General features: G+C 33.1%; 4 protein-coding genes across 7 annotated transcripts in view; 2 read left to right on the top strand and 2 right to left on the bottom strand.

Annotated features, from left to right (window-relative positions):
• Nucleotides 1-1780: 1780 nt before the first annotated feature.
• LOC111417033 (fatty acid-binding protein 2-like) lies at nt 1781-2789 on the bottom strand. The gene is made up of 4 exons (XM_023049183.2): nt 2612-2789; nt 2373-2554; nt 2123-2230; nt 1781-2063 (listed from the first exon to the last, which is right to left on the bottom strand). The coding sequence occupies exons 1-4, from the start codon at nt 2679-2681 to the stop codon at nt 2007-2009; spliced, it is 417 nt and encodes a 138-aa protein (XP_022904951.1). The 5' UTR covers nt 2682-2789; the 3' UTR covers nt 1781-2006.
• Nucleotides 2790-4547: 1758 nt separating this feature from the next.
• LOC111417027 (frataxin) lies at nt 4548-5241 on the top strand. The gene is made up of 2 exons (XM_023049173.2): nt 4548-4920; nt 4972-5241. Exons 1-2 carry the CDS (start codon nt 4603-4605, stop codon nt 5218-5220), a joined length of 567 nt encoding a protein of 188 aa, XP_022904941.2. The 5' UTR covers nt 4548-4602; the 3' UTR covers nt 5221-5241.
• A 29-nt stretch (nt 5242-5270) lies between these two features.
• Nucleotides 5271-19668, top strand: LOC111417026 (uncharacterized). 3 transcript variants are annotated; one of them, XR_011639913.1, is made up of 6 exons: nt 5271-5351; nt 5402-5672; nt 5723-6159; nt 9830-11155; nt 11204-18829; nt 18889-19668. XR_011639913.1 is itself a non-coding variant. In XM_071194788.1 (6 exons), the coding sequence occupies exons 1-5, from the start codon at nt 5277-5279 to the stop codon at nt 11540-11542; spliced, it is 2448 nt and encodes an 815-aa protein (XP_071050889.1). In that variant the 5' UTR covers nt 5271-5276; the 3' UTR covers nt 11543; nt 11601-19668. The 3 variants fall into 3 exon arrangements, 2 of the variants coding, with proteins under 2 accessions (XP_071050889.1, XP_071050888.1); XM_071194788.1 differs by having other exon boundaries at nt 11204-11543; nt 11601-19668; XM_071194787.1 differs by having other exon boundaries at nt 11204-11543; nt 11596-19668.
• LOC111422178 (Tachykinin-like receptor at 99D) overlaps nt 19662-20090 on the bottom strand; it is a 57374-nt gene continuing 56945 nt past the window's right edge. The window contains exon 9 of one of the 2 annotated variants that reach the window (XM_071194789.1): nt 19662-20035. In XM_071194789.1, the coding sequence (XP_071050890.1) occupies nt 19896-20035 (140 nt within the window). In that variant the 3' untranslated portion in view covers nt 19662-19895. The remainder of the gene's footprint in view (nt 20036-20090) is intronic. The other variant, XR_011639914.1, reaches the window with a different exon arrangement.

Here is a 20090-nt window from a genome sequence, read left to right as displayed (position 1 = left end):
CTAGTTATAAAGTGAAATTCCCCGTAAAACCAAAATTTTACATTTTTGCTATTAAAGTTGCCAATAACTGAAATACTAAAAGCGAAGGAGGAAAATATTGTAAACATAAATTGTATAATGAACCGACAATCCATTATCCATAATCAGATTTATCTTAACTAGAACAATATTTTCGTTATGAAGTGGAAATCGTTTTGATATTAAAAACAAACATTTTCGTCATTATAGCTGATCATAACTGAAAAACTCAAAGCGACGGAGGAAAATGTTTTGAATAAAAATTTTTTATAATGAAACCATTAATTATGTATGTATTTATGTAAAGGTTTTCCAATAAGAGGTGTTATTTTGAATAGCCCGTTATTTCGGTAGATGTCACTTTTGAAGCTGTCATTTTTTGACATTTGACAAGTAGAAAGTACGCCATTAATAAAAATGGAACGATACACGCTTCAACAACGCAATGAAATTATTAAAATTCACTATAAAAATGGTGACATTTTGGCAGAGACGGTTCGTAAAACTCGAACATTTTTGGGTCGTCGTGAAGCACCTTGTCGGACCGCAATACAGAAATTGGTGGAAAAATTCGAGCTGTTGGGACAAGTTAGTGATGTGAAGAATAAAACCCTTGCACGTCGCTCAAGAACAGCCGAGCATATTGCTGCTGTAGCCGAAAGTGTTGAAGAAAACCCAGGTTTGTCCATTCCTCGTCGTTCTTTGGAATTAGGCATTCCACAAACGTCATTACACCGTATTTTGCATAAAGATTTGAGTCTTAAGGCTTATAAACTTCAGTTAACACAAGCACTCAAGCCGTCCGATCATCAACAACGTCGTGTCTTTGCTGATTGGGTCGTTGAAATGCATGAAAATGATCCGGAATTCCATCGAAAAATCATCTTGAGTGATGAGGCCCATTTCCACCTCGGTGGCTTCGTCAACAAGCAAAATTATCGCATCTGGGGCTCGGAAAACCCAAGAGTTATTGTTGAAAAGCCTCTCTATCCTCAACGTGTGACTGTTTGGTGCGGTTTATGGTCCGGCGGAGTCATTGGACCTTACTTTTTCGAAAATGAGGCTGGAGCAACAGTTACGGTGAATGGATTGCGCTATCGAGAGATGATTAATGATTTTTTATGGCCGGAATTGGATGGTATTGATGTGGACAACAAGTGGCCACACAAGCAACGAAACCATTGATCTTTTATGGGAAAAGTTTCCGGACCGTGTTATCTCTCGAAGAGGTGATCACAATTGGCCACCGAGATCTTGTGATTTAACACCTTGCGACTTCTTCCTTTGGGGCCACGTGAAAGAGAAGGTGTACGCCAACAGCCCAGCGTCGATTCAAGACCTCAAAGATGGAATTCGTGAGACTATTGAGGACATAGGGCAGCCACTTTGCAATTTGGTTATGGAAAATTTCATGGAAAGGATATTGTCCTGTAAGCGTGGTCGTGGTGGTCATTTGCCTAATATTATGTTCCAATATTAACGGCATACCTTCTTCTTTATAATGAAATAAACATCCGATCATTTAGACTAAAAAATGGCATTGTTCTTTGAATATCAAAATAACACCTCTTATTGAAAAACCTGTATATACTATAACAGCGAAAATATGACATAGAATGTTATATCGCAATATTAATTTATAATCAAGGTATTAAGCAACGTTTTATATCTTCAATTGAAGTCCAAAAGCTCTATTTTACGACTACCTTATAAGAACTATCGAGTTGAACTCATTAGAACAAAAAAAATCTAAAAAAGAATATGACAGATAAGGTTATTTTTATTATGACAAATAAATTAATAATTTTATAAAATCAATTTATTTTAAATAGTAGTACGATTAGTAAAAATGCGTTAAATTTAAAAATGTATATTTACATTTTTTAATTTAACGCATTTTTGTCACCTTGTACAGTTTTCTTAAAAGTATTAAATTTGACGTTTATATAACCTAAAAATTTCAAAAATAAATTTCATCACGTCGACGTTTAAATCCTTTTATATATTCTTCTTGCGGTTTCGTTCGATCCATTAGTGGAATAATACTAAAATTATTAAAGGTTTCAATAAGATTATGAATTTATTTCGTTATTATTGAACTTACAATTATTAATCCATCGTTTGAAAATTCATATTTCCTATTTCCTCCTCTTCCATCTTCAGTTTCCGATTTTAAATTAACGATTGTTGCTCCATCAAAAGTCGGGGTGGTCTATTTAATTAATAACAATAAAATATTAATTATAATTAAATTGATAGTTAAACGTCAGTTTGACATTGAAAACATTAAGTGGGGTAAAAAGAGATGGCGCAAACAACAGCGGGAATTTTAAGATGTTTAAAAAAAGTAATACCTTTAGTTTTAAAATAGGGCTAAGTTCGTCTACGAAACTGATTCCAAATTCAAAGGATAAAGTTGTAAACGTTCCGTCGTGCGAGCTGGTGATAAAGCTACATTTATTTCCATCTAATTTTACTTGAATCGTTGATCTGGAGGCGTTTAAACGCTGAACCATATCCTCAGTCATTTCAGTACCTAAAACGAATTAAATTGAATTAATTAATGAATTAATTAATAAATAAAGAAATCTACCTAGAGATTTGAGATATTGTTGAAAATTCTCGTTTTTAACGATTTCATAAGTGCCTTCAATTTGAACCATTATTTCGATTTATTTATTTTAGAAATGAAATTAAAACCGAAATTCGGCACAGGTGTGCGTTCGAAAACAAACTGGATCGTACGTCGTTATCTAAAAACAATTCGAACACGCAACAAAGTTCAAGCGTGATAAATAAACCGTTAAAACGTTTGGTAATCGCTACAAGTTAAATTTAAAATCGAATTCTTATTTATCAATCACTCAAAAAAATCATATTTAGTTAAAAGATTAGATTTAATAACTTTTTTAATCTTAAATAATAATATCGAATCGGTTTATGAATTTAAACTTTAAACGAATTTCCCAAACTAAACTTAAATCCGCTTCTACGACGAACAAAACATCGTGGATGTTTTAATTTAAGAGGATTTAAATCGGATTAACACAAAATTGATTTTGTAAATTGAACCGTTAAATATTTTAAATAATAAGTTAACTTTCTTTGTTACAATGAAATTGACACAATCTCTATAAACTTAACCTTTTACTACATATCCTAACATAATAGTTTTAAGATCGTTTCATATTCAAAGTTATCTTCCCGTCTTCCGGTAAAAGCTTTGTTCCTCTTGAGACCCTCTCAGTTCTTCGAAAATTAATTTCGTACCTGAACCATTACAGCGACGTTATAAACTGATTTAAGTCCTCTTTGCCTATATGTAACCAAAGTTTCCTTTCTAACCTAATACAACGAGAAAAGATACAAGGGAAGAACTTTTCTGATCGTTTTTGCATAAATAAAATATTCGATTTCGGTTTTCTCGCCTATTTTACGTCTATGAATTTTTCACGGCAAAAGTCTCGTTTCTTTCGAAAGCTTTTTTCTCTTTCTTATGTATCTATATATAGGTGGAAGTCGATCGTTTTATAAAGTCTCCTTTTTGTGTACTCTTTGTTGGGTTTACCAAAGAGAGAGGAATCTTTGAGACAGCGAAACTAACTTTATATCGACGACGGTTGTATTTGTTAGGGCGAAAAAGAAAAAAGATGCGGTTTCTATCAACGAAACCAGGAAAGGATGTTAAAATTCTCACGATACTAAGAAGTTAGACAAAAAGAAAAGAATTTTTTTTAATATGATTTATTTTTAAATTAATTAATTGCGCCATCTCGTATTTTTTTCTTAGTACTAATTTCAAAGGAGTGTCAAATAGACAGATGAAAATTTTTGAGGTTAGTTGTAAATTGATTTATTTCAAAAAAAGTTTTTATTTTCTCTTGTACATCCAGAAAATATAAAGAAAATCGAGATTCTCCCTTTGGGGCATTTTAAATGAAATATCCTCGCATCCAAACCGAAATAAATTGACCTAAAAGACGAAAATGAAAGAAACGAAAAAAAAAATTTGGATTTATTCTTGAACTTCTACTGTAGGTATTGATTACGAGCTTATAAATGCACATTATTCACCCCAAATTACCGTTTACGGTGTTGTGGTTACCCATCGAACCATATTCTCGTAATTTTCACGCTTGGAAAGTGTCACAAACACATCAAAAGACGTCCAGAAACCGACCCCCATCTCTTTGAATGATTATCAACCGGGTGAAACCCTTTGGAAAATAATTATCTAAACCCATTGAATTTTTATAGAATATTTTAACAACAACAACAAAAAAATATTAATAATTAATCACCCTCCACATCAATAATTGAGAATTGGGGTATTACTTTCACAAGACAAAATAAACCCAAAAACATCAATATTTAGGCATGCGTTATAAAATACATAATCCTTTAAATAAAATTAAAATCAATAAAAAGGGATTTTATGATTTTATAAATTTATATGTTTAAAGTAGCCCTATTTAATAAAAGATGGCGCACATCAATCAAACTTTCATACACAACCTAAGAAAGTGAAAGAAGTGAAGTTAGCGTTTAACCTGGTTTAACCTCAAAAATTATTTTATTTTAATAATGTTCCCAACGAAATATTTAAAACTCCAACTATTAATAAATCGTAACAAATTAATTAGAATAAACCGAAAAATACATCAAATCAATTTAAATCAGTGCCGGTTACCTATAGCAACCGCAACTACGAGTTTGTTAAATCGAAAAAATCTAACCTTAAAATGTGAAAATTTACAAAAAAAATTCTCAACTGAAAATGAATCGCTTGATTCGATTCATTTTGAGAAAGTTTGCGAGGAAACCTTAGAATCGTTGACGGAATACTTTGAGGAACTAATTGAGAATGCGAAACATTTAAACGAAGCTGATGTTTCTTACAGTGTAATAATTATTTGTTTGTGGAGTATTTTGAATAAATTTGTTACATTTTAGAGTGGGGTGCTCACCGTAGACTTTGGATTGCCTTATGGGATTTATGTGATTAATCGGCAAAGTCCTAACAAGCAAATTTGGCTGAGTTCACCAACATCTGGTCCGAAAAGATACAATTTTGTATCGGAAGAAAATTGTTGGGTTTATAAACACGACGGAGTCAGTTTGCATCAATTATTACAAGAGGAAATAACTAAAATTGTTGGGGCTGAAGTTGATTTTAATAAATGTACTTTTAGTAAAGTTTAATTAATATATTTTATTATTGTTTTCGGAGTATTTTTTTTTAAATATTTTATTTAAAAATGGATTTAATGGAGGATGGAAATCTTATGGATAAAGTGAATGTGTTAATTCAACGAGATATGGAGTATTATAAGGTAAAATATAATTTCGGTAAAAATAAAGTCGATTGAACAATTTATTTTAGAAAAATCAATCAATTTTACAAGAAAAGCTTTGTTCGGGTGTTGTCGGGGGTCGATTAGATTTTCCACCATCTTCATCATTCGCAGCAATTAAATTAGTTAATTGGTGGGAAGAAGAATATTTAGCTGCTTTTAGAAAAGGATCAGGTTTTATGAAACCTGCGAGTGATTTAATTTTGGATGACGTTGCTGGTGGTTGCGGGGGAATTGTAAAAGCTTCTAACCCAGAAAAATTTATTTCCGCAATTACAAAATCATCGGAACAAATTCTAAGTAATAATTTATTTTTAAAATTTCCCCTTAAAATAAGAAACCTTTTTTAGCTCATTTGCACGTCTTAACGCAAGAAGCTCTTGATCATGCCGATTTATCCGTTTTAAATGGTACAATTGGTGCCGCATCCCTATTAAAAAATTGTTTATGGTGTTACGTATCGTCAAAAATGAACGAAACTGATCAACTTCAAACGATTTTGAAGAATTATCAAGAAATGTGTGAAGCTTTAGCCGAAAGGTTACTCGATCTTCATTGTCGATTATTATCGTTGTACATTTTGCAAGATGCGGAATGTTTAGATTGGGAAAATGAAAAACCGTTTTTTGAGTCAGAAAGAGGTTCTTATATCCTGCAGATGTGGTGGTTGTACATGAAAGGAACAATGGATGATTTATGGGAAACTGTTCCTCCAAAAATGGCTCAAAGAGTTTTTGCTGGAATGTTAAATGAGACGTTAACAATTTTTACTGTGCGATATGGACAGGTAATTTATTTCGATTATCTCGTATATTTACTAAAACAATAAATAATATTAAAAAATCAATTATGAAAAAAAAAAATAGGCAACCCAAATTACGTCACTTTTATTATTTTAACCTCACTTTTAATTTTACTCGAATTTAATCAAGGTTTATAGCAAGGTCTATAGAACATAAGGTTACCCAATACCGATTCTCCTCCTCTGAGAGGCAAGGTGGGTCAGTGACGTAGCTGGTTCTATGAACAACACAACACGATGCGAGGTTTAAATATTTTATATAGACTGTACCACAGTATAGGCACGTATAGGCTATCTTTTATTCTGACTGTATCGAACCAGTGACGTCAATTTGCGGGGTAATAATCGATACTACAGAGGCATAGGGAATGAGGTAACCTTATGTTCTATAAACCTTGGGTTTATAGAACATAAAGCCGCGTGTCCACTAGCAAGTCACTTGCGGAAGAACTTCTGCAAATATTTGCTGAAGTGTTTCCACTCAAACCGAAACTTGCGGAAGTCTGCTTCCAGAAGTAGTTTGTAGAAGTTATCACGACGAACTTGCTGCAAGAAATTGCAGACGTGTTTCCACACAATGTGAGTACAGCTTGCAGTAGTTTGCTTTTTTTACGAATGACAGTATAAAAATGTCTTGTGGCAAAATAAGATTGGCAGCTGCCATCGCAGCATATTTAATTAAAAAGAAACAAATTAAAAAAAAAAGCAAAAAGAAGTGTTTGGGTGAGAAGTTGGGTGCTGCAGCGCGTAGATGTAAGTTTCCAAAATACATTACTTGAAGAATTGCGGACCGAAGACTCCATGCAGCTGAAAAATTTCCTGAGAATGTCTAATGATGATTTTGAATACATTTTATCTTTAATTGAAACAAGTATTCAAAAGCAGGATACTAAAATGAGATTGGCTATACCTCCCAAAGACCGGCTTTTAGTTACTCTTCGATTTTTGGCAACAGGTAAGAAAAAAAAACAAGAAAAATTGTTAAGGCTTTTTGCGCTCTGCATAACTGTCTGTTAAGTCGCAATTCTCAATATGCGTCGTCTATGACATTTAATTCTCCTGTATCCGATAATCAAGGAGAGCGCCGTACAGAAGGGATACCAGAAAGAAACATGTTACCACTTGAACCACATAATTCACGCAGTCAAGCACAAGAACCGAAAAATGTTCGTAACGAATTTGCTGAATACTTTATTTCACCAGAAGGAGAAGTGGAGTGGCAATATAGGCATATATAATAAGTATGTACAAGTGGATATGTAATATAATGGAATATATAATGAAATAAAAATTAAAACGATTATACTCTGTTGGAAATAATTCACGAGCACACCCTATATAATCTGAACGCGTGAAAATAAATCCATAATATTTGCGGAGTACAAAGCTTTACTGTAGACGAGTTTATTCAGCGAGTTTCGAGTTGTTCCGTCGCGGCATTGTTGACTGAGCCGCCCTTCCCAGTGGAACATTCCGTCGCTATGGAGACCGAAGTGGATGGAAAATACCGGTCGTTTTTAGTGTGGTGTGAGGGACCACATTGTTATCGTACTCTGTGCGCAATGGATGAGCGATCGCGTTACTTAAGCGAGTTTGGGCGAGGAATGTTTGTGGGTATGTACATTGAGGGTGTATCGTTCCGTGAAATTGCGCGTCGTCTCGAGCGGTCGTTATCGGCAGTGCAACGGGCATGGAGAGAATGGTCTGAGGTAGGACATAGGTATCTACAGCCGCGGCCGGGACGGCCCTGCGCGACCCCAACACACGAGGATCGCACTCTTGTGCTCAGCGCTTTAGCGTCGTGTGTGTCCTCCTCAAGGCAACCTGGAGCTGTTTGGCCACCGGCAGGGGAAGGCTCATTCACTACGCGAACTGTATGGCGGCGTTTGATAGATAGTGGACTGCGCGCGCGTCGTGCGATACAGCGGATTCCAGTAACACCCGAGCACCGCAGCATACGTCACGAGTGGGTCAACGCTAGGCATTAGTGGGTTGCCGAGTAGAGGGACATTTTGTTTTCCGACGAATCAAGATTCGAATTGAGCACCGGTGATGCGCGAATTTTAGTTCGTCGGAGACGTGGTGATCGTCTACTCGAGCAGTGCGTGCAAGAATGCCCTATCCACCGACAACCGAGCATTATGTTATGGGGTGCTATTACACATGGTGGACGTACATGTCTGCTGCGTGTATAGCAGACCATGACGGGTCAACGATACGTAAATGAGGTGCTACGGTCCGTTGTGCTTCCCTACGTTCGGCGGCGTCCAGGTCTCCTATACATGCACGACAACGTCCGAACGCACATCGGCCGTATTGTACAGACCTTTGTGGAAGAGCATCGTATACGAATGCTTCCTAGGTCAGCTCGTTGTCCGGATCTGAGTCCAATCGAACATGTTTGGGAAATGACTGGTCGGAGACTTCAACGTTATCCGGCTTCCCCGGCTAACGTTTTGGTGCTATGGAGGCGAGTTGAGGTGGCATAGTTGGCCATCCTTCTCGCTACAATACAGCGACTTATAGACTCCATGCCACGTCGTGTAGCGATGGTACGCGAAGCTCACTGGGGATACTCTCGCTATTGATGTTTCATCACCCAGCAGAGTTGTGCCGCTCTCCATGTGAGAGTAAGTTACACTACTTTAGTACTACTTCCATACCAAATTTTATTCCGCTAGACACACGCGTTCAGATTATACAGGGTGTGCTCGTGAATTATTTCCAACAGTGTATATGTGTATTTTCTTATTCTTACCAAATTATCCTGTTTCTTTGGGTACATGAGATGACGTCATGTATTTCATGTCATTATAAAACTCCCACTTGCTAACATATACATCATCAGCACTTTGGCCATTTTTTTTTTCTTTTCTTTGTTTACTTCTTGACCAAACTGCGTTCGGAGGTTGTGCAATTTCCTTTTAACCTCTTCTTCGGGTGCGTCTATATCATTGGCTATTGCCTTTAAAGCATTTTGTTTTTTAATTTTATTCTTATAGTCTTTTGAGGACGTGTCTCATAATTCAGGATAACTTTCTTGTTTTTCAATTACCAAATGTGTTTTTTCACTACTCCAAACGAATTTATTTTTGTCCATTTTTATAAATTTTGAAAAGAACTCAAAAAAAAAAACAAAACAAAACTGAAAACAGAAGAGAATACCACAAACCGTTTACTCACGTATACCCGACTTCTTCTGCAAGTCTTCAAAACACTTGTAGTTCACAACAAGTTACTTCCAGCAAGCAACAAACACGTGTTTCCACATAATTGCTGCAAGTAACTTCTGCAAGCCGTGACTTCTGGAAGTCGACTTCTAATACGTGTTTACACGACAAAAACTTCTGGAAGCAACTTCCGCAAGAAAACTTGGTAGTGGACACACGGCTTTAGGTTACCTCATTTCCTATGCCTCTGTAGTATCGATTATTACCCCGCAAATTGACGTCACTGGTTCGATACAGTCAGAATAAAAGATAGCCTATACTGTGGTACAGTCTATATAAAATATTTAAACCTCCCATGGTGTTGTGTTGTTCATAGAACCAGCTACGTCACTGACCCACCTTGCCTCTCAGAGGAGGAGAATCGGTATTGGGTAACCTTATGTTCTATAGACCTTGGAATTTAATGACAATTTTTCTTTTAACAGGTTATTCCATCTGAAAATCGATCAAAATTGTATTCTGTCGATATCAGTAATTTATTATTATGTATCGGGCAATTATTGCCATCAATTTGTAATGATTCCGAAGAGCTTGTTGGATTATTTTTGAACAATCAAAGTAAACTTTTAAGAGACGTCCATGTTAAAAGTCAAGAATTATTTTCATTTTTCATCCTGAGAACATCCCCGCTTGATTCTTTGATGAAAATCTTTCGAAAAGGAATTGATAACTTACATTTAAGTAAAAATAAATCAAATTCAATTATTCCTTGGATTATTTTCGCTTTGCCGAATATTTTTCGACAAGAAAGAATAATTAAAAATATATCAAAAATTGGCGACTTCGATGATAATATCGCAATAGCTTTAGATTTAATGGTGTTAAATCATCAACCACAACCAAACTGGAGTCTTTTATTAAAAGTAATTTGTATGAGAAATTGTAAAATCGCAAGAATAATTTTAGAAGAAACTTTGTCAGGTGGTGAAATTTCTTTGAAAAAGAATTTAATAAAATGTAATCGATTTTTATGTTCGGAAATTTGTACCACATCAATTAATTTTGATTATTTTGAAATTATATCATCGATAACTCACATTTTTTTGATAATTGGAAATAAATTTGATTTGGAAGAAATTTTTTTACCGCTAATCATAAAACATGCTAATTGGAGTAAATGTTTTGATAGACGAGAGATATGGAATCAAAATCGACCACCTTTTTTCGAAGCTTTAATCGAAAACATTCAAGAAACCCTTCCTCCGATTTCAAAAACCGTAATTAATGCAGTTCAAACAGGAGCAAGCATGTATCAAGCAATGTCAATCGTTTTAGCATGTTTTAGTCAACTTTGGGATTGCATTAACATGAATATCGTTTTAATTTGTAATTTATTTCAAGAAAATTTACCGTCCGATATCACCCCGATTGGAAACTCCGTTTTGTTACAACTATTATTAAGTGCATTGTATTCAGATTTATTAAAAATTGGCGAAATTGAAAATAAGAAGGTAAAAATTAAAGAAACAACACCAGTTTTGAGCCAACATAAAAACTCTTTAACAAGTTTTGACGGATTTAATAATTCAAGTGATGCAATAGCTTTAGCCGTGGCGGAAGCTTTATGTAGTATTGATGAAGATAATAAACACACCGAGCAAATAGTTGAGGTTCTAAAACAAGTAAGTGATGAGTTAGAAGAAAATTTTATATCTTCTGATGGTTGTAAAAGAACGGAAAGCACTCAAGAGGTGGTTGAAGTATTATGTAGTGAATTATTGGGTGATTTGAATGGAAAAAGAAGTTTAAAAGTAAATTAAAATAACGAATAAACTCATAAATAATTGATATCATTTTAGATTTTGCTTGATTTCGTTAGAAATAATTCGGATTTTTTTAATTTCAAATTGGGGATTTTAGACGTTACATCGCAGGCGATTTATACTAAAATATATCGTTCAGCTTTATTACATACGATGTTTCACATTGAATATCGTCCGTTTGATCAACTTTTATCGGGGTTATGGAAACCTGATTGGAATCAACTTTTAACAACTCCGATGGGGCTCACTCCGGAAAGAATTTGGTCCAATCTTTCGTATCGTTGGGAATTTAAAGATTCCAATTTTTATAATCTCCCGAATAATGAAGCACAAATCGTAAGCAGTTTAACTTCGATGTTAAAACAGCAAAATTGAGGTTTAAAGTATATTCATTTTTATTATTAAAAAATTTGATGTCTTTTATTTAGGTTAGGCTTATTTAAATTAAAAAAATATTATTGTGGTAAAAATAGCTTTAGTTGTTGTGGAAACTTTATGTTGTATTGATGAAGATAATAAACACACTCAGTCACTAGTTGCGCTTTTAAAACGAATAGATGATGAGTTAGAAGAAATGTTTATACAGGGTGATTTATAACATACGGAGGAGACTAAATGGGTAGGTACTTGAGGTCAAACTGAAGAGATTTTCTTAATAATGTTTTGTTAAAATCTTAATAGTTACATAGATATCGCATGTTAATTTTTTAAATAAGTTAGCGTCAACTTTTGAGAACCGCTGATATTCACTAAAGAACAATTAAAATACTTGTCAACGCCATCCTCATTTTTGAAGGCGCTGTCAAAGTAGACAATTTAATTGTTTAGTTTTAATACGTAATTTATGAAAAGAAATAATAGATGTTAATTTATGAAACGGATAATAATAATGTTTTAAATGCAAAATTACAAAATCTCTAAAACAAGAAAATAACATAATAATAATAATAATCTCTTTATAACATATGTTCAAAGTGCTGTCCTTGCATTTCGACGCACAACTGCGCACGACGAATCCAATTTAACGATGATCGTGGAAATCGTGGATGTATGTCCTCTGTAGCGGCAGTGATGCGATGTCGTAGTTCGTCGATTGTATTAACCTCGGTGGCATATACTCTATCCTTCATGAATCCCCATAAAAAAAGTCCAATGGGTTAAGATCGGGACTACGTGGTGGCCATGGAATAGGTCCACCTCGACCAATCCATTTTTGCCGAAAAGCATTATCGAGGAAATCTCGTACATTACGACTAAAATGTGCAGGACAACCGTCGTGCATAAACCACATCTCACGTCGCATAAGTAGCGGAATATCTTCCAGGAGTACTGGCAGATTTTCTTGTAAAAACTGTAAATAAGAAGTTCCATTAAGACTTCCTGGTAATTCGAAAGGTCCTATTAACGTATTGTTCACAATTCCCGCCCATAGATTCACTCTGAATCGTTGTTGAAAAGAGCCTTGACGAATAACGTGTGGATTTTCGTCCGACCACACATGGGAATTGTGAACATTTAGAACACCATTTCTGGTAAAACAGCATTCATCCGTAACCAGTATACTGTCCGCAAAATCTGCTTCTCTGTTGGTACGAAATTGCAACCGCAAAGGATAGTCAGCGGGAGTCAGTCCTTGCACTTTTTGAAAATGATAGGGGTGTAAACCGTTACTTTTCAACGTACGCCAAACAAAATTCTGGGATACCTCGAGTTGGTGAGAAATTTGACGAGTACTCGTGCTTCGATCCGCTTCCACAATTTCTAGAATTTCTTCTTCCACATTCACTCCATGTCTGTTTAGTCTACCGCCACCAAGACCTTTCTTAGGTTGCAAATTTCCTGTCTCTCTTCCCCGCTGGATTAACCGAAGAAAAGTGTTTTCAGAAGGGATCTGTCGATTTGGATATCGTTCTAAATACAGACGTCTTGCGTGTGCAGCGTTTTCTCCAGCAGCTCCATAAATAATAAGCATATCTACGTATTCTTCGTTTCTGTACATTACCATTGTATTTTTTGATTAGTAGAAATTCTAATTTTGACATTAAATGACATTGATTATTAAAATTAAATGACATGTCCGTTGCTAGGTAACCAAGTCAACTGGATTGACAGCAATAAAAACATGGTATCAGCGGTTCTCAAAAAACAAACACCAGTTTTTGAGTGATTTAACAAATTTTTAAATAGCCGTAACTGCCATATTACAAAGATTTTATTATTGGTGCTAATGAGGCATTGCTTAAGTAACCCCGAAATATTCGCAGTTTGAATTTAAACGTAGTGTAATACCGTATATCGTAAGAAATGCTGGGCAATTAATTCAACTTTAATGCTCTATATCTTTGTGATTATTACGTTGTAGTCAAAACATTATTAAGAAAATATCTTCAGTTTGGCTCCTAGTACTTGCTCTTTTAATATGCTCCGTATGTTATAAATCACCCTGTATAGTAGACGCCACGAAAGCTGGCAGTAAATCATCGTTTTCCGCTCTTACAAATGCCATACGTAGTTCACAAACCGCTAGAGAGTAATGTGTGTTAGAAAGAAATAGCATTAGTTTAATATGTCTGCTGTACAATTCAAATGGCCACGTCGAAAAAGTACGTCTGTTCTTCTAAGGGATGTAACTCTATAATTATAACCTCAAATCGAAACGTCTTGTGAATCTGTTGGTGTTTTCACAAGCCGAAAATGAATTAAATTAATAATTAATGAATAAATTATGAACCACTGTTTAATTAAAACCTTTGATTATACAGGATGTCTCAGCGAGACCGATCATTAGACGTTTCTGGGGTTCTGGCCAAAATAAAAATTTGAGAATTCAGACTTAAGTATTATCAATTACGATCTGTTCGTCTAAAATCAGCTTTCTTGCACTTCCGGTTATACCGGAAGTCGCCACCAACTTTATTTTTTTAAATGGAACATCCTGTATATTTTTACATATTTGGATTTGTCTGTTTTCAAGGTTTATAAATAACTTTACTTTTTGCAATTTGATTCGGTCGTTCTCGAGTTATTCGAATTTTTGTAGAAAAATCTGCTCCAGCAGACATTTGTTCAAAAAATCAGAAAACACTCAATTTTTGGGATATCAATTTAGCATTGAGAACATGCTTAAGCAACATGATGGAGTATGTTTTGATGCCGAGAACTGCGGTCTAGAACGTTTGATCACTTTACTATGGCACGTTAACTTTTCAAAATTTGGAAGTACCATAAGTTCATTTTTTTAAATGGCACCCCCCATATTTTATTTTTTAGTCGTCTTCGGTGTCTCATTCTACATCTTTTATATCCCATATGGCCCATACCTAATATTAATAGTTTGGGAGATAATTAGGGTTTTTTGAAAAATGCACACATCATATGGATATTTAGCCTAGTGTGCCATGAAAAACAAGCCTTCTCAATGAGTTCTTGTCAAAGACTCACTTGTTTACGTCACTTGATGCATGTGAGCTAATAATTATCTGTTATGTCCCTTAATATTAGTACTGAAACGAGTTAAAATCGATAACAATAACGAAAGTAATATTTACACAAATCAAGAAATTCTTAATTTATTTTTTTTGCAAGAAAAGCGCGGCAAAGTTCGTAGTATGATTCCCAGATCTTCTTTGGCAGCTCGAATTGAGGTGTTGAGACTGGGCTCGAAATAAGCCAAGGTATTCACCTCTTCCGTTGCATTATCTACTACATTTTTTGGTCAGTTTAACACGTGATTAATTCGTCCAAAATGCAAAAAATTTGCTTCTATTCCTCTAAATTTACCTTTTGTCATCGGAGATAAATGTGTATAATTTTCATTAAACATTCTGCAAGTTCTACTAAGAACTTTGTCGCACTTTTCGTGCACAAAAAATAAATTATGGATTTCTTTATTTGTATAAACATTATTTACGTTATTAATATCCATTTTAACTGGTTTTAGACTCACAAGCATCAAACAACCTAAATTAGACTTTGACGTTTATCAATAAGTCATTAAACATTTGTTTTCCATGGCACACTAGGTTAATATCCATATGATATGTGAGCATTTTTCAAAAAACCCTAATTATTTTTCAAACTATTAATGTTAGGCATAGGACATATGCAATATAAAAGATGTAAAATGAGACGCCGAAGACGACTAAGTAATAAAATATGGGGGTTGCCATTTAAAAAAATGAAGTTATGGTGCTTCCAAATTTCGAAAAGTTAACGTATCATAGTAAAGTGACCAAACGATCTAGACAGCCGTTCTCGGCACCAAAACATACTCCATCATGTTGTTTAAGCATGTTCTGAATCCTAAATTGATATCTCAAAAATTGAGTGTTCTATGATTTTTTGAACAAATGTCCGCTGGAGCAAATTTTTCTAGAAAAATTCGAATAACTCGAGAATTGCTGGTTCAAATTGCAAAAAGTAAAGTTATTTATAAACCTTGAAAACAGACAAATCCAAATATGCAAAAATATACAGGGTGTTCCATTTAAAAAAATAAAGTAGGTGGCGACTTCCGGTATAACCGGAAGTGCTACAAATCTGAAAATGTTTTAGATGAAGAGAACGTAATTGATAATACTTAAGTCTGCATTCTCAAATTTGTTTTTTGTTTTGTTTGGCTAGAACCCCAGAAACGTCTAATGACCGGTCTCGCTGAGACACCCTGTATATAATATGGATTGAGCTAACTGAATATATCTACTAACAAAAATGTTGCTCAAGGTGAATAGACGCAGATGGAAAGCGATAATGTGAAAGTGTAACAAAGATAGATATATTATATGTCAGTACGCTTCTATATCTATCTCACTTCTATCAGTACACCCATTATATGTCAGTACGCTTCTATGTCTATCTCGGTTCGATCACCTTGCGCAAGCTATCTCTCTCGTTGGCTCAATCCATATTATATATAATCAAAGATTAAAACTTACTTAACCCTTTGTGTCCCAAGAAGTCAAACATTTTAAAACTTTGTGACAGAATCAGACAGAATTAAAACGCTATCAAAATACACTCAGTAAAGGCCTAAAATATGCAATCCCCCTATTTTCGCATAGTCTAAATGTCAAAAAAGATGCTAATTCAAAAATTCCTGGAAACCGTGTTTATTGAAATTAAGAAATAAAACTTATTTTAAATTGAAGCTTGAAGCTTTCTGTTTAAATCGATGTATAACAATCGATGGGTTGAATTAAAAAAATATTGAGAAAACGAGTATTGAGTTAAAACTAACATTTTCGTATAACCTAAAAGTGTCAAAAAAGATGCTAATTTAAAAATTCCTGGAAGCCGTATTTATTGAAATTAAAGAATGAGACTTATTCTAAATTAAAGCTCAAAGCTTTCTTTTTAAAATGATGTATAATAATTGTTAGGTTGGATTGGAAAAATATTGACAAAAAACATGTTGAAACAAAACTTACATTTTCGTTGGCACCTAAGAGTGCCAAAAAAGATGCTAATCTAAAAATTCCTGGAAGCCGTATTTATTGAAATTAAGGAATGAGACTTATTCTATATTAAAGCTCAAAGCTTTCTCTTTAAAATGATGTATAATAATTGTTGGGTTGGATTGGAAAAATGTTAAAAAAAACATGTTGAAACAAAACTAACATTTTAGTATAACCTAAAAGTGTCAAAAAAGATGCTAATTTAAAAATTCCTGTAAGCCGTATTTATTGAAATTAAGGAATGAAACTTATTTTAAATTAAAGCTCAAAGCTTTCTCTTGAAAATGATGTATAATAATTGTTGGGTTGGATTGGAAAAAAATAGAGAAAATAATTTTTTAAACAAAACTTACATTTTCGAATAACCTAAAAATGTTAAAAAGATGCTAATTTAAAAATTCCTGTAAGCCGTATTTATTGAAATTAAGGAATGAAACTTATTTTAAATTAAAGCTCAAAGCTTTCTCTTTAAAATGATGTATAATAATTGTTGGGTTGGATTGGAAAAATATTAAGAAAAAAAATGTTGAAACAACACTTACATTTTCGTTGGCACCTAAGAGTGCCAAAAAAGATGCTAATCTAAAAATTCCTGGAAGCCGTATTTATTGAAATTAAGGAATGAGACTTATTTTATATTAAAGCTCAAAGCTTTCTCTTTAAAATGATGTATAACAATTGTTGGGTTGGATTGGAAAAATGTTAAAAAAAACATGTTGAAACAAAACTAACATTTTAGTATAACCTAAAAGTGTCAAAAAAGATGCTAATTTAAAAATTCCTGTAAGCCGTATTTATTGAAATTAAGTAATGAAACTTATTTTAAATTAAAGCTCAAAGCTTTCTCTTTAAAATGATGTATAATAATTGTTGGGTTGGATTGGAAAAAAATAGAGAAAATAATTTTTTAAACAAAACTTACATTTTCGAATAACCTAAAAATGTTAAAAAGATGCTAATTTAAAAATTCCTGGAAGCCGTATTTATTGAAATTAAAGAATGAGACTTATTCTAAATTAGAGCTCAAAGCTTTCTTTTTAAAATGATGTATAATAATTGTTAGGTTGGATTGGAAAAATATTGATAAAAACATGTTGAAACAAAACTTACATTTTCGTTGGCACCTAAGAGTGCCAAAAAAGATGCTAATCTAAAAATTCCTGGAAGCCGTATTTATTGAAATTAAGGAATGAGACTTATTCTATATTAAAGCTCAAAGCTTTCTCTTTAAAATGATGTATAATAATTGTTGGGTTGGATTGGAAAAAAATAGAGAAAAAAAATTTTTAAATAAAACTTATATTTTCGAATAACCTAAAAATGTTAAAAAAAATGCTAATTTAAAAATTCCTGTAAGCCGTATTTATTGAAATTAAGGAATGAAACTTATTTTAAATTAAAGCTCAAAGATTTCTCTTTAAAATGATGTATAATAATTGTTGGGTTGGATTGGAAAAATATTAAGAAAAAAAATGTTGAAACAACACTTACATTTAAAAGACTCAAAAAAGATGCTAATTTAAAAATTCTTAGAAACCATGTTTATTGAAATTAAGGAATGAGACTTATTTTAAATTTAAGCTCAATGTTTTCTTTTTAAAATGATCTGTAATAATCACACCTAATAACCATTTATCAAAGAAATACCTTCTTAAACAACAAAATTCAACAACACCACTTTTCACTAAACTTCTAACCTCACATCTGGATGAATAAGTTTAAAGTGTACCTAAAAATCCTACAGTGCGGTTTGCGATGTTTTTTATACAGATTATTTCTTGTATACACTTGTATAGTAGAAAGTACAGACAGCTCTAAATGCGCCGAATAGATAACTACAGTTTAAAATGAGTGTTTAAAATTACCGGTACTTTAAAGTACCGTCGGGACACAAAGGGTTAATCCCTTACGACTTGTAAATAACCTTTTAAAGTATTTGATAAATAAATAAATAATTACATAAATTTTATTATAAATTAATATTAACGATTTTTCGCTGCGTAACCTCTCCTAAATTTGACAATGTTTGACATATAACCTCCATTACTAACCTAACATACATTTAAATGTATGTGGTGAAATAATTTAAGTCGTACGTCCATATCTTGATTAATACCATTTTTAAACGTCAAGTCACTGCCAGCTCTCGTGGTTTCTACTATAGCATCCGATGATTGTAGAAGAACAGAAAGCACTCATGAAATTTTATGTAGTGATTTATAGGGTGAAGTTTAAAAGTAAATTAATAATTAATCAATATCTTTTTAGATTTTACTTGATTTTATTATTAGAAATTGGTCCAATCTATCGTATCGTTGGGAATTTAAAGATTCGATTTTTTATAATCTCCAGAATAATGGAGCACAAATCGTTAATTCGATTTATTGATGACGTTTCAAGTTTATTTACTTTAATAAAATTATAATATATTAAATATGTAGTATAAAAAATTTAAAAAAACCCAAATTGCGTCTTTGTATAATAGGTTGCATACATAAAATCATTTTATTTCCATCATATTCTTTATTTATTGTTTTTTTTTTAATTTACAATAATCACATTCAAACACCGACTTATTTACAAATAGATAGTTTTAATTTTTACTTTATTAATAATCGTTGCCGGTTAATGTTTCTAAATACACCCCTATTTACATTTTATTTACAATAAAATCTTTGGTAATAGGTAAAGGTAAAAAATATCTTTGTGTAATCTGTTGTTAAATACTTAGTTTTAAATTCTAATAGTTGATTGTGTGCGGCTACACTACGAATAATTAGCTCGTTTTTAATTTTATTTCGATCTGGTCCGGTTTCTTTTTGTTGTATTTTGTGTGCAATTTTTAAACACGAAAAGCTTTTACTCACACTTTTTTAATAATAAACACCAAACAAAAGCGTTTATTTTTTCCCGTTATTACATAAATTCTTTGTATTATACACACATTTCATAACAAGTTCATATATTATGTTTATTTACCCGTATTTTGTGCTTTTAAACTTTTTTTTTGGCTCAGTCTTTACAGATTCATGCCGTTTTTGATTCAAATTCAAAAAAAATCTTACTTAACATCTAATTGTATTCTTCGTTTTAGATGAATTAAAAGAATTAAAATGAGATTATGATAAATAGATATGTATAATCTTTTTTCACATTTTTGTTTCTAATAATCCCAGTTTTTCTCCTTGAAGTTTTTTCCTGCACTATATCCATGTGTTTCTTTCGCGGATTGATTCTCTGGTGTCAAATGTATCACCTCTAACATTCGATTTGTGTCAAGACGGTTGGCGTAACTCAACACTTGTCCTCCAACGTCTGCTTCCTCGAACAGATCCGAAATCATCCACATTTGTGTAACATGTATCCGCTGAGCTTTGATTTGCACAAGCATTGTAAAGTGGAGTTCTTACAGTTCCTTGAAAAAATGTTTATTAAAATAGAACCTTTTCGTGGCGATAAAAGTATTTTAA

The sequence above is a fragment of the Onthophagus taurus genome, chromosome 3, assembly GCF_036711975.1.
Source record: "Onthophagus taurus isolate NC chromosome 3, IU_Otau_3.0, whole genome shotgun sequence".
Taxonomy (NCBI): Eukaryota; Metazoa; Arthropoda; class Insecta; order Coleoptera; family Scarabaeidae; genus Onthophagus; species Onthophagus taurus.
Note: the sequence above shows the minus strand (reverse complement) of the source record. Positions and strands in the feature narration are given on the sequence as shown.

Bases quoted from the DNA above. Each gene is read 5' to 3' on its own strand.
- LOC111417033 (XM_023049183.2), bottom strand. From the start codon at position 2,681: ATGGTTCAAATTGAAGGCACTTATGAAATCGTTAAAAACGAGAATTTT. The intron at 2,555-2,611 runs GTAGATTTCTTT...AATTCGTTTTAG, and splicing joins ACAATATCTCAAATCTCTAG to GTACTGAAATGACTGAGGAT. The intron at 2,231-2,372 runs GTATTACTTTTT...TTAATTAAATAG, and splicing joins GCCCTATTTTAAAACTAAAG to ACCACCCCGACTTTTGATGG.
- LOC111417027 (XM_023049173.2), top strand. From the start codon at position 4,603: ATGTTCCCAACGAAATATTTAAAACTCCAACTATTAATAAATCGTAAC. The intron at 4,921-4,971 runs GTAATAATTATT...GTTACATTTTAG, and splicing joins AAGCTGATGTTTCTTACAGT to AGTGGGGTGCTCACCGTAGA.
- LOC111417026 (XM_071194788.1), top strand. From the start codon at position 5,277: ATGGATTTAATGGAGGATGGAAATCTTATGGATAAAGTGAATGTGTTA. The intron at 5,673-5,722 runs GTAATAATTTAT...AACCTTTTTTAG, and splicing joins ATCATCGGAACAAATTCTAA to CTCATTTGCACGTCTTAACG. The intron at 11,156-11,203 runs GTAAATTAAAAT...ATATCATTTTAG, and splicing joins ATGGAAAAAGAAGTTTAAAA to ATTTTGCTTGATTTCGTTAG.